Source organism: Protopterus annectens, chromosome 9.part0 (assembly GCF_019279795.1).
Source record: "Protopterus annectens isolate FY-2018-M chromosome 9.part0, PAN1.0, whole genome shotgun sequence".
Lineage (NCBI taxonomy): Eukaryota > Metazoa > Chordata > Ceratodontiformes > Protopteridae > Protopterus > Protopterus annectens.
This window is the reverse complement of record NC_056743.1, coordinates 739,377,453-739,392,452: the sequence shown is the minus strand read 5'-3', so window position 1 is coordinate 739,392,452 and position 15,000 is coordinate 739,377,453. Positions and strand designations below refer to the sequence as shown.

Sequence of the window (15,000 nt, the reverse complement as noted above, 5' to 3'; positions counted from 1 at the left end):
ATTCAATTGAAAAACAAACAAATCTGTTAGGGGAAAAAATATAAAAAATAAAAAGCGTACAATAAGATGGTTGCATAAGTGTGCACACCTTTAAACAAATACTTTGTTGAAGCATCTTTTGATTTAATTACAGCATTCAGTCTTCTTGGGTAGGAGTCTATCAGCATGGCAAATCTTGACTTGGCAATATTTACCCACTCTTCCTTGCAAAAGTGCTCCATATCCATTAGATTGCTAGGGCATCTCTTGTGAACAGCCCTCTTCAGGTCACCCCACAGATTTTCTATTGGATTTAGGTCTGGACTCTGGTTGGGACATTACAAAACTATAATTTTCTTCTGGTGAATCCATTCTTTTGTTGATCTGGATGTATGCTTGGGGTCACTGTCATGCTGAAAGGTGAAATTCCTCTTCAGCTTGCTAGCAAACACCTGAAGGTTTTGGGCCAAAAGCGACTGGTGTTTGGAACTGTTCATAATTCCCTCCATCTTGACTAAAGCCCCAGTTCCAGCTGAAGAAAAGCAACCCCAAAGCATGATACTGCCACCACCATGCTTCACTGTGGAGATGGTGTTCTTTTGGTGATACTAAGTGTTGTTTTTGCCCCAAACGTACCTTTTGGAATTGTAGCCAAAAGGTTCAATCTTGGTCTCATCAGACCATAACACATTTTCCCCTCATGCTTTTGGGAGGCTTGATGTATTGTTTTGCAAATTTTAGCTGGGTCTGGATGTTTTTCTCTGTAAGGAAAGGCTTCTGTCTTGCAACCCTACCCCACAGTCCAGAGATATGGAGAATACAGGAGACTGATGTCACATGTAGTACACAACTAGTACTTGCCAGAAATTCCTGCAGCTCCTTTAGTGTTGCTGTAGGTCTCTTGGCAGCCTCCCTGATCAGTTTTCATCTTGTCTTTTCATCAATTTTGGAGGGATGTCCAGTTCTTTGCAACGTCACTGTTGCCCCATATTTTCTCCACTTTTTGATGACTGTCTTCACTGTGTTCCATGCTATATCCAATGCTGTGGAAATGTTTTTGTGCTCTTCTCCTGATGGATACGTTTTAAAAATGAGATCCATTTGACGCTTTGTAAGCTCTCTGTGAACCATGGCTTTTGCTGTAGCAGGCAACTGAGTAAATGTCAGGAAAATCATACTAGGACAGCTGAACTTTATTTGAGGTTAATCAGAGTCTCTTTAATTGATGGTAGGTGTGTACCCAAGAAGACTGAATGCTGTAATTAAATCAAAAGGTGCTTCAACAAAGTATTAGTTTAAGGGTGTGCACACTTGTGCAACCAGCTTATTGTACGTTTATTACTTTTTATATTTTTCCCCTAACAGATTTGTTTGTTTTTCAATTGAATTGTACAGGTTATAGGTCACATTAAAAATGAAAATGATTTATTGTAGTCTCATTTTTTATATCACAAAAACCTGGCAATTTAACAGGGCTGTGTACACCTATTTTATACATTTTAAACCATATACATGGATACATACAACTATACTGAATAAATCTTTTCAGAACACAATATACCCAAACTATGTGGAGGGCTACACCCCTCACACTCCCCAATGTAGGGGGCTGTGCCCAACCCCCCCTTACTATATATACTAACTCCAGGATCGCACTACAATGGGGAAAAGGGCATATACCTTTCAAAGAAATTAGTTTCAGTCAAGTGAGCTTTCAGTCAAGTGTGCTCTGTGAAATGAGTTTCAGTCTAGTGAGCTTTCAGTCAAGTGAAGTAGACCTATATACAGATATATATGTGTATATATATATATATATATATATATATATATATATATATAGAGAGAGAGAGAGAGAGAGAGAGAGAGAAAGACATACAGGTACACACACAAACAAATTATCTCAAGAAGGTTTATGCTTCAGGTATGATTCATTTACAGTTTACAGAATGAGTGTAATTAAAGTTATGTGGATTGTTTGTAGTAGGGTTCAGTAACAAACTAAAGTCTCCAGAAGGAGGAAAAATGGAGGGCTACTTTAGTTTAGTCCAAAGCTTTCATAAAAATTTTTAAATACTGCTGAGAAGAACCAGGGAGGAGGCATCAATCATGATAGAGGAGTCAAGAAAGTATAAAAAAATTCACATCTGTTCTCTTGATATGTTCTGTATTATGTAGCTTACTCCAAAAAGTACTCTTCTTATAGGTTCATGGGTAAATACTAGGCTGCCTGCCCTTGCAAGCCATTTTAAGACTAACCAATTTCCCTTTTTATGCTTGAATTAACCTATACCATTTGGTTAAAGATTGGCCTTACCCATCCCATGGTCAATAATTACATACTGCCCCTAATAATAATAACTCAGATACTATAGATAATTTGACAGGAGCCATGCATGGGATAAAGCATTTAGAAGCTGCCTCTGTCCATTAGTAGCACAGGATGCAGTCATTGGGTCAAATTTCGGTTTTCCATCCATAGATCCAATTTGTACTTGGATAAGGACAGGGATGAACTTTGTTTTACGTGAATGGGGAGTCGTTCCCAAAGCAGTTATATCCTCTGTGAGATATACCTGCCCCTCCAAACAGTTCTGTTGATGTTGCAGAAGAGGTTTATATCCCTAGAATGGGTATTCTTGATGCCATCTGACTTGCTGATATGCAGTAACTGCATCAGTAATGGGTCGGAGTATGCCTTGTATGCCAGACACAGGTCACCTCTTAGCAGTAGGTAGGACATAAGCATAATGACAGATCTCTGAGTTGGTCCAAGTAAGACCTGTTGTTTAGGCCTTGTATCCTTTTAGTAAAGTATCTCTGTGGGCATTCCAGTTGTTGCATGTGTCTTGACAGACAAATCCTTGCATGGAAAGTAACCTCTCTCTGCACTCCTGACTTAGATAAACTACTCCATAAGCACATTACTTCCATACCCAATGTTGCCTGACATACTCCAGTAGTGATAAACAGGTTTCCTACAGAACACTGTTTAATACTTCACTGAATTTGCTTCTACTTAATGAAGGAGAATCTACTAGCAACATTCCAGGAAAATATAGCCAGTTGTGCACCATCCCCACCTTTTTCATCTTGAATATAAACTGCAGTTATGCATTCTAAATGACTTTTTAATCACATTCACTTCCTCCCATAAATCTATTTGTTTGTTGTTTATGTAAACCTTAAAAGAAGCAATAAAAAGTACAAAATATTCGATTTCCTTTAAAAATTGCATATTCTTTACATGACTATTTATGTTCAAATATAGACTTACTACAAATCAATGAATATCATTTCTGGGAGTATATATTTTTAGTTATATGCATCCTATACTCATCAAAACATTTATCCATAGACTGCATGTGTCATACAATGCTGAAGCAATTGTAGTCATTACTCTAAACCCCTAACTCAACCAAAGGTAAACTTTAAAAAAAATGAGATTGCACACACTACCGGCACTAAGAATAAACACTACCCTCATTTAAAATGAATACCTAAATAAAGAACATGTTTGGAAGAAGTAACAGTATTTAATTAGCATACCTGGATACATGAAAGGTAAGCTTTACAAGAAAATGCTACTTTACAAAAAATTACAAAGCAAGATTCACAAAGGAATTAGAAAGAAGGAAATAATATGTGAAATGCTGCAAGTCAAACATTTAGGAACAATATAATGGAAGAGAACCAAACAGAACATAAAGGAAAAGAAAGAAAAAGTTAAAACAACAATACAAATAAAAGAGAAAAGAAGAAAAGACAAACAGAATGAACAAATGGAAAAACGTAGTGGTACTAACTTAAAGACCACAGCCAAATTATGTTCTCAGGAGTTTTAAATTGTACATTCTTTAGAATAACTTTTAAGCATTTATATAAATAAGATGATCATGTTAAAAGTATTAAATCTGTAGTTAAGCAATATTTGACTGCAGCTTCTTGTATACATATAAAAGTAAAGCCTTTCAAAGAATTGTGTTTATTATTCAACTGATATAAGTAAGTGAAAAAGTCTATAACTAAAATGTAAAGAATAAATAAATTCATAGATTTCTTTGTGAATATCATAATTAGACTTACTGAGAATTACACGCAAATAAACTGATAAAACCAAGGCAAACACTCCACCAGGCAGCAATGACACCAAGATAAACCAAATGATCTTTAATTTAGCACTTCGTCAGGTATATGACTTCTTCAGAATACAGCATATTAAAACGTCCCAGTTTAAATAGTACCCCCTGACCAATCACTGCGACAGACATTACATCATTTCCTCACCATTTAGTGCCATTAATAATAATACATACTGAAATTACATTGATAAATATATATATGTGTATCCATATCAAACCGTATGAAAATGCATAAAATAAAAACAAGAAATCTAAAATTGTTATTGTTAAATAATATTATAAATATTAATAAATATTGATAAACCACCTATAAAATTTATACATAGTTCATAACATGAACATAGATTTAAGTATCAACAAAGGACACAAGGAAATATTGTCATTTAGCCCTGGGGCTTGGTAAGCGTTTAGTTTTATTTGCCACTTCAGTTCCAGAAACTCCAAAAAATCATCTACTGGTCCCCCCCCCCCCGTGGCCCCAAATCAACCTGTTCCACAACAAAAAACCTAAACCCATGTTGAGGGTGACTACTAATATGTTTATATAGGGCATTTCTTTAGCATGAAGGTAACATCTAATATGTTATTAAATATGTAGGTTGAGTTTATCATGTTTTGTATTTATACTTATATACATGGAAGTATACAAGCGCATATGAGTTTTCTATATACGTATACACTATGACTATGTGAACACAGGTATACAGATCTATATATATATATATATATATATATATATATATATATATATATATATATATATATATATATATGGAAACTACATAGGAGAAGACAAGGATGTAGTTGATTTTTTATGTGGAACATATACATACAAATACATATATCTTAAGCAGAGATTTTTTTTATATATGTTTCAGTTATGATGTTATACATATTTTTATATAAAATATGATTTTTTTATAGAGTGCTGATAAAGTTCTACCACAAGAACCCAGGATAGTGAGGGAAAGGAAGGGGAAAATTGAATACCATCATGGAAGTATCGAATAGAGAAAAATATAAAGCAATTAAGACAAGAAGTGTCACTGTTAGAAGACTATAGAAGAGGGAATAGAGCAAAAAAAAAATACTAACAAAGATAGACGTGATAAAAGCAATGCACAATATTAGAACAGAGCAGGATCTATCATGCACTCTCATAAATAAACTAATAATTTCAGCACAGGCAGAAAAACTTAGAAGATATGCAGATAAATATAAAGTAAAAGTATAAAATAAACAATTATTGATGTCCCATAAATGTTTTACAGAGAAGTGGGAAACAAGATAAAAGGAATTGAAAGACTGCCAAAAAAAGAAGAAACAGATGCATTTTGGAGAAGTATCTATGAAGATCCTGTGGAACTCAACAAAGATGATAAATGGATAAAATAAGTAAAAGAAAGAATAAGAAGTTTAAAGGTACAGAATATGAAATGGGTTGAAGTAACAGCCAGAGAGATTGAAATAAAGTTAAGAAAAGCATCTAATTGGAACCCCCCAGGTCCAGATGCAGTACCTGACTTTTGGTTAAAAGTATTAACATCTTTGCATGAAGATGTAGCCATGAGTAAGAACTATTTATATGCACACCCTGAACAGACACTAACCTGGCTAACAACAGGTAAAACAATTCTCACACTTAAGAGTGAACCTGAAAGGAACCCCAAAATTGTAGACCAATAACTTGCCTTCTGATGACGTATAAACTATACATTGGAAGTTATTTAGAAGAAAACTCAATTATGGCAGTAGAACAAAAGGGCAATAAAAGAAAGCCATATGGAACAAAGGATCATTTGTTGTTAAATAAAGTCATTGTGGAGAATTGTAAAAAGGGGAAGAATCTAAGTATGGTGTGGACTGACTACAAAAAAGCATTTGATAGTATCCCACATTCATAGATAAAAGAGTGCTTAAAAATGTATAAGATATACATTACACTGATTAACTAAATTACAGTGACCATGAAATAGTGGCAGACCACTTTGCAATTAAGCCACGATAAAGGACAAATTATTATCCCAGGGATAAAAATTCAAAGAGGAATATTCCAGGGTGACTCTCTGTTACTGTTGCTATTCTGGCTTGCCCTTAACCCATTAAGCTGTCTACTTAACAGCTTAGGCCATGGCTATAATTTGGCTCTTAGAAAACAACGAAGTCTAAAGACATATCTTCTTTTTGTCGATGATTTAAACCTGTATAGCTCATCAGTTGAGGAACTGAAAGCACAGCTGCAGGTTGTCAAAACATTTTCAGATGATATTAGAATGTCATTTGGCCTTGATAAATGTGCAAAAGCAACTTTTAAAGCTGGAAAACTGCAGCACCAGGAAAACATCAGTTTGGGACAAGAATGTGATATAAAAGAACGTGAGCAAGAGGGAGTGTACAAATACTTGGGAATTGATGAAGGATCAACAATAAAACATGAACAAATGCAAACAAAACTTAGTAAGGAATACTTTAGAAGACTTAAATTAATCCTGAAAACAGCACTGACATCTAGGAACAAAATCCAAGCTATAAACCAATTTGCTCTTCCTGTCCTAACTTACAGTTTTAGAGTGATTGACTGGCCCCAAAACGTGTTAAATAGATTAGATATTAAAACAAGTAGGATGCTTCATGCTCATCAAGTGATCTATAAAAATCAGTGCATACCAAGATTATATATTCCCCATTCAGAAGGGGGGATGGGCCGTCTTGAAATTGATTACATGTACAGATCTGCAATCATAGTTCTCCGCACATATCTGCTGACCTCACAAGACCCAAACGTATTGAAAGTTTTGAAACATGAGGAGAATAAATCTAAGATGACTTATCTGCTTAACCTGTCAAAAGCATATTGGTGTCAAGCAGGAATGGAAATCAAACCAGAAGTAGATAAAAATCAGGCAGCAACTGAATGTGCCAAAAAAAACAAACGAAAGAATACAAGGTGAAGGACCAGATAAAAAGGCAAGAAATGTGGAAAATGCATAAATATAGTTGCAAGTATAGAAAACTTCTGGAAGAACCTCATGTTGATCAGGAATGAATGCAGGAATGGTTAAGGAGAGGTGAATTCAAACCAAAAGATGAAATGTTAATACTGGTGACCCAAGATAGTGGGCTATGTACATGCTGGTTTGCAAAGTCCATTGAACATGTGGGAGAGACAGACAAAAGTAGGTTTTGTAAAACCGAACTGGAAACTGTCGCACACTTTGTTGCTGGTTGTGACATACTAATGACAGAAGGACTGTATACTGAAAGGCATAATAATGTGGCAAGACTGTTGCACTGGGGATTGTGCACACATTATGGTACTGAAGTGGCTAAAAAACACTGGAAACATGAGCCACAAAGCATCATAGAGAATGGCCAAGTCTACATCACATGAGATCATCCATTACCAACAGTTCAAAAGATAGATGCTAGAAAACCAAATATAGTGGTTCATGAAAATAAGACAAAAATAACACTGATCATTGAAATCACCAAACCCAGTGACTACAGTGTCCTGCACAGAGAGAGAGAGACACACACAAAGTTATAAAATATCAGGATTTGCAAGCAGAAACGAGAGCAATGTGGAAGAAAGCTATCTAGATAGTGCCAATAGTAGTAGGAGTAACAATTCTTATAAAAAAGTGTTTACAATCATATTTAGACATGCTACCAATACATGTAACTCCATAAGAATTGCAGGAGTCATTACTGGGCATGTTGAGGGTGCTGCAAATAGCACTTTTGGCTAACATCAAGGAGTGAAACAATACTAATTTCATGAACTTTAATCGTACTTTGACTTAAAAATGGGGGTCCATTCCCTTAACGGTATTAGAAACCCAAAAGATTTAGAGAAATTATAAAGGGACAGGTATATCTCACAGAAGATACCACTGTTCTGGAACAGACTTCACATCCACCTTAAACAAAGACCATCCCTGTCAATATTCAAGTGCAATTTGGATCCATGTATGAGAAACAGAAATTTTACCCCAAGATTTCCCCTTGTACTACTAATGGTCAGAGGTGGCTCCCAAATGCTGTATCCAATGCATGGGACCCCTCAAATTATCTATGGTATGATTCCAGTTACTCTGATTAGGAGTAATATATAATTATTGACCATTGAACGTGTAAGGTTAATCTAACATCAAATGACGCAGGTTAATTTGGGCAGCAAAAGGGAAACTGGCTTAAAAATGGCCTGTAAGAGCAGCTAACCTAGTACTTACCTACAAATGTATAAGGAACTAAGCATAGTTTTCCTCTCTCTCTCTCTTCTATTTGCTTCAGCAATGGAGACTTTAGCAAATTCATTCAGACAGAATAACTGTATAGGAGGTTTTAAAGCCCAGCACATATTCCATTCAAAAGTTTTATTTGCAAATGATTACTGACTTCAGCAAAAATCATATCTTCTATAATTCATTTGAATGCATCTTTAACATTTCTTTATTAAGTAGGTGAGCCTTTACGTTGTAGACTAAATCTAGGGAAGGAGATACTTTCCTAAAGCTGTTTAGGGAGAAACTGCCCAACAGAAGGAGTGATACAAGAGATGGCATGATTTGTACAATTTATTTCTTGGTTCAAGGACAGCAGGAACAGGTTACAAGTGCTGCCTTTGGTTGTAATAGGAGTCCCCACCCCCAATGAGGTTTGGCTGTAAATGGAGAGAAAGTTTCAAGGTATAGTAATAGGTTGGTACATTGCTTTGCTAGTAGCCACTTGCCTTTGTAAAGGGTGAGGGAATGGTGCTCCTGGGGAAGGGAGTTTGTGATAAAGCAACAGATGGAGTTTTGACACGGTTTGCATAGTTGTGCTGTTTTTCTTTGCAGCTCTTTTAGAATGAACTGCAAATGGTCATTTGCTACAGCTCCAATTTCCTTTATAGCAGGTTTTACAGTAGGTCATATATGTGAAAAATGGTGGATTGAAAGACAGAAGACTCATCAAAGCAAAAGTAACTATTATAGTATCAGTAGATTATACAATACTCATATATAGACTGGATGCTGGTAACTGGCTATTAGCACAGAGTGTTAAATACTTTATTCTTTCTAATAAGCAGGACATGACAGACACTGACAAAAATAACTGTTCTTATTAAAATATTTGACATCATTATTATCAGAGAGACTTTTAATCAATTTTATCAGTGTTATGACACTGTACTGATTTATAAATGTGATCCAATAAAGAAATTTCTAAATGTGTTTTACTACAGCTTTATAAAATTGTACTGATTTATAAATCTTTCATTAGAGACGCTTACTGGACTTGAGTAAGATTGATTACTGATTATCAACATTTCTCTGAGACAGATAATGTGTTATTATTGAGATCTGAGTAAAGCAACTTCATTCCCAGTTTGGAAAATACACAACTAGAAATTTTTACATCACGCTTCTCACAATCCACTGGGAAAAATTAATAATGATGCATATGCTGGCGATATAATACAATGGTTAAAGTCAATTGCCAACACATTTCTATGAGTGTGAGTTAACAGCATTTTGGATAAATTTTAAGTTATTTGCTCAAAGTCTGTAGTAAAATAATTCCAGTTATCTTAACATCTTGTATTAATTACCTAGCTCCCTTACAGGTTAAGAAAGATAATTGAAATACCACAAAAACACAAAGACACAATAACAAACAATTATTTTTAAGAAAGATAATTGGCTTCTTCTTTGTTGCCAACTAGCAGTTGCCATAAAAACAATATCTAGAAAGAGGAAAAATATTGCTCTTCCTTTTTCTGAATTTGTAAACATAACCACTATTGTATAGGAAGAGAAATTAATACTATTTGAATAACACCAAAGATATCCAATAAATTACAAACGTGTGACAGAACTGGAATTAATATCAGGGAAATATTATCAAGATTCTCTATAATATTATGAGATATGTGTATAAACTGGACTGCATTATAGAATATGAATCATATTTAACAGAACATTGTTAGTAATTACTTAAACTGAAATTACACTCTCTTGTAAAAATTATAGGAAAGGTTTTATTTATTTTGTTTTTATTATATGAATCATGTTTACGGAACATTGTTACTAATTACACTGAAATGACACACACTTGCAAATAATGTAAACAGTTAATGTAGGGAATGTATTATTTTAATTTATTCTGCTTTTATTAGTTATAACTGGGATGGTATATAACTGTAGTATTACTTGTGATACACTGGTTATTATAAATAATATAGATACTTAAATTCACTGATTATATTTAAATGATTTACTGTTGTCTCAAATGGAAAATTTGTAATACCACGAAAGAAAGACTCCACTGCACGTCTGGATCACCACATAGTTATAATACAATTAATAAGAAAAAATACAAAATACATACATGATGGTAATACTGCCAATATATACACATAAATAAAATAAAAAAAAAAAAAACAAAGTGTGTAAAAAATTGTGATTAGCAAAAGAAACTATTTGAAACTGAAGATTACATTGTATTTATTTAGGGTAGTTTGTTTGGGTAATAAAAACATGGCATTATTTCTTTTAAATTTTATTTTTTTTTTTTATTTTTCTTTATAAAGAAAAATACACTTTATTATACCCATTATCATATATCCATATTTTGTATTCATATTAGCATCCAAAAAATATTTTAATCTTCTCATATACATTTTTTTTTCTTTATGTATATAACACATGTCCAATAACATTCACATCTCTAATACTACTAATTCCCTTTATCCGAGGGTTTGGTGTACATGTTATTCATTTGTCTCAAATTTACCAAACTATTCATTCTTCCTCCTCTAAGTTATATTTTTGTTTGTGCTTTATTTTGCTTAAAAATTGAAAAAAAGCCTCTCTAAATATGTAACAAACGATTTATAAAATATTTAATACTGTCGTTTCAATATGGAGGTGTAAAAGAACTTATTGCACTATTCCATATTATATAAGAAAAGAAAAAAAAAACTCATCTTCTGTATGTCATATACTTAAATAAATCTATTTCCATTTCATTTTCAATATTTATACTTACCCTTATAAAAAAAAAAATCCCATAATTTTATTTAAGTAAAAATAAAAAACATCATTTTTATATGGATTGGATTGGGTAAAACAGTTGGAATAAATTTTAACCCCTTTTAATACATTTTTTATCATTCTATGCATAATTCAATTCCTGACAAGTTAACTACATACTCACAGTTCCATTGATGTAAAGTGCACTGTTGTGTTTGCACTATCAATTGTTTTATTACACTTTTGAATTTATTACATAATTTCTTCTCTTCTTAACTGCTTTTTTTCTATATCTTTTGCTTTTTAAAATATCTCTATTAATACACACGGATGAGCTCTACTGCATCGATGAGTTCACTTAGATCCATCTCCATGAAAAACCTTGAGATCAAGATCAAGATCAATCAAACGTAGTTACACTCTTACCAACCCAGAACCCCCGAGGAACTCCACATGCAGTAAACTACCAGATTTAAAAAAAAGAGATTTAAAAACAGAAGTTTTATAAAGCAATTTATCTGAATAAAATAATTTGAATTTCAGGCTATTTATATCGATTTTTGCCAATTCTTGCAAAATGGAAAATTTAATACAATGTTAAACAAGATACACTGACGGTATGTAACATTTTGTTTCATGCTGTTGTTCTTTCTCCTACTTGTCAGTTTGGCTACCTAGGCAGACTGCAGGTTAGATAGCTTGAATGCAGCAGCAAGCAGACCATGGTGGAGTAACGTCTGCTCCAAGTGTACAATATAATGTATAGTATTTCAGGTGAGTACTATTCAAATCAGCCTAGCGATGAGGTAATTTTCACTTTAAAGACATAAATGAACCCAATCAAATGCAGTCTGTGTATCTGACAAATGAAACGGAGTAAAACAGTGAGTAAAAGGCTGATGTTAGAGTCTTCAAGTATTTTGCTGGTCTCTGCTGTATATTTTTATTGCAAATGCCTCTGTACAATAATGGTTCCCCATATAATACATACAAACTCAGTCACAACTTACCTGTGGAAGCTATCTACCATCTTCAGCTGTCCCCGGAGTTCCTTCTTGTTGAGATGGTCCAGCATCCTTGCATCAACTAGAGACTCCATGAAATAGCTGCGGTACTGTGGCAACCCCAGGCTGGGTAGCCAGTCATTCCCTACCCACTCATGGTTCATATCTCCATATGCCAAAATCTATCATAAAAGAGAAGCAAAAGAACTGTTATCTCAGCATAAGTGCCTAGCTAGATGCATGCTACGTGGACAGCAGCCATTATAAGTATCCTGTGTCCCAGAATGCCTATGCGTTAATTTCAACAAATGCAGTTCTCTCCCCAACAGTTCAGCAGGCAAGTGTTTCTTTAAGAACTAAATGTAACACAACTGGGTACTAAGAAATTCAATTTAAATTTCATGTTTTTGCTGTAATGCAATCAAGATAGAACCACATGTGGCAAATTAAATCTTCACTGTTTTATATCCCTGTTGCTGGCAAAAGAAAACATAGCTCATTATATTACACTTAGCATAGATAAGACTTACTGCTAGCAACAGATAATCTCTAATTTTTTTTAGTTTTATCTTATCCCACTAGGTTATCCCTTGATCAGATGCTTTCTAAATTTTTTTCTAAAAGAGGAAAATGTTCTGATGCAACACCAACTCATTACTTAGCACACTGTGAGTTCATCCAAAATAAAATCTTAAAAATGCTCCTAAAGGACCAGTATAGTGGTACATGTTTCCAGCAGACACCAGTGTCAGGCTATATGATGAGTAGAAAGGGTTATTTGCTGTGGCACCTTTGGTGGCCTATCCTCAGTTAGGGCCACATTCAATAAAGCCTACACTAAGTGTACACAATATGCATTCAAGAACATTCTTATCACATTTTTTGTGCTTTCTAGTCACTCAGAAAGATCACACTAGGTGTACATGTAGTCTATTTGTTGTGGTAACCTTTATGAATCTCTGTCAATATTTAGAGCTGCAAGAATATCAGTAGGAAAACTAAAATTAAGAGGAAGACGTGAGTCATGTCTGTGTCTGTTCACTCAGAACAGAATATACAGTGTAGGCGTTAATTGAATCTCAGGGTTATACTTTATACTTTTCACAGGGACTAAATGTCATATATACATACACACACACACACACACACACACACACACACACACACACACACACACAAGCGCACACATATTCTGCAGTTTTCATAAACATAGAGATTGTTAGAAACATCTAATAATATTCTTAATGTTTCCAAAGTAACTGTTATCTAAAAGGACAGTTAGTGTTAACCCCATAAAATAAGTGTGCTGACTTTGCAGCTTAACCAGTGTTTATCATCCCAAGGGAGACAATATGGGTGGCTCAATGGCTAGTATCCTTTATAATCTGGATTAGGCAAACATAAATTTGTAATTTAGGAAACAGCTTGCTACTCTTCCATTCTGTTCACTTGTGGTACCAATTAGATAGAAGGGCAACTGGATCTTCAACCTTGTGTAAACAATAATGGCTCCAGGTTTTCTTTCTTACTGGCACAGAAAAGGAATACAGTAGCTAGCTGCTGGGCCAATCTACTGTTAAACATGAAAGATTATTTCCTTATATTTCCCTATGAAAAAAATAATAACTGACAGTTTGATAATGCATTTACCTACTTTAAATATTGGCAGGAAAAAAGCCAACTGATCTCATATCAAAACAAAAATTTGGCTATTGAGAATACGATCAAGCTTATATCCCTTTAAACGTTTGTTGTATACCCAAATTATGATCAACAGCAATGCTTACTATACGCCATCAATTCTAAATAAATTCAATCCCAAATATTCATCATACTGCCCAGACTGCCCCAATCAAGTAGCAGACACTGTGCACATTTTCTGGAGGTGTAAGAGAGTCCACAACCTATGGTGTTCCCTAACAGTAAGATTAGAAAAGATGGGATATGAAAAATCTACCTTCTAATGGGAAATAGCTATTTTACATATTATCAAAACCAATCTTCCCAAAATCTTAAAACACATTCTCATCACTGTGCGTGCCCTTATTAAATTGTACATCACCAAAAACTGGATTGATAAATCCTTGATTTCATGGGAAGATTTTTGTAAACTAGCTATTAAATACATATCCTCCCTTAAACTAGCATACGCTACTACAAAAAAAAACAATGCTACCATAAATACTGGGGATACTTGATGGACTTAATTCTTAAGAATTGAAATCTGGCATCACTCCAGCCTATTCTATTCAACTCCAATACTAACTTGCCACAACAATAACTTAGACTTTGTTTGTTTGTGTCTTTCGGCTTTTCCCGGTTAGGGGTCGCCACATCGGAACTCCAGTCTGCTAATGATTGGCAGTAGATTTTTAAGTGCTGGCTTGCCGGGCCTAATGCACAACCTTCAATGAAGGAGCGCCCATTCACGCATGTCGACACACAAAAGACGCTCTAACTGAGAATCGAACGGGCAACGTCTAACTGTGAGGCAACAATGCTACCGCAGCACCTATTTCTTTTATTTTCTCAACCTACAAATACTTTTACAATATACCTACATGTAACAAAGAGTTGGCATACTTCAGCCACACATTTCAATATGATACGCCCCTTCATTCATTAATTTTCCTTTTCTAGTTATGAAAACCTAAGCTTACAGATCTGACTTCTATTGTATATAGTGCACATAGTTCTAGGCACAATTTTAAGTTTTCCTTTGTGTTAATATCTGTCATTTTTTGTCTCCAACTTTCTGAAATTATTGTTGTACACTTTGGTAGTTACCATTTTTTTTCCTAGTGATATCTGTATTGTTAAAAACTAAATAAAAAGTTTTTTGAAAAAAAAATATCATGGCAA

At 34.2% G+C, this 15,000-nt stretch overlaps 1 protein-coding gene across 1 annotated transcript in view; it reads right to left on the bottom strand.

Moving 5' to 3' along the window:
* Window positions 1-15,000, bottom strand: part of PPFIA3 (PTPRF interacting protein alpha 3) — a 2,479,399-nt gene that overhangs the window by 86,820 nt on the left and 2,377,579 nt on the right. The window contains exon 24 of the mRNA XM_044083361.1: window positions 12,145-12,320. Coding sequence (XP_043939296.1) covers window positions 12,145-12,320 — 176 coding nt within the window. The remainder of the gene's footprint in view (window positions 1-12,144; window positions 12,321-15,000) is intronic.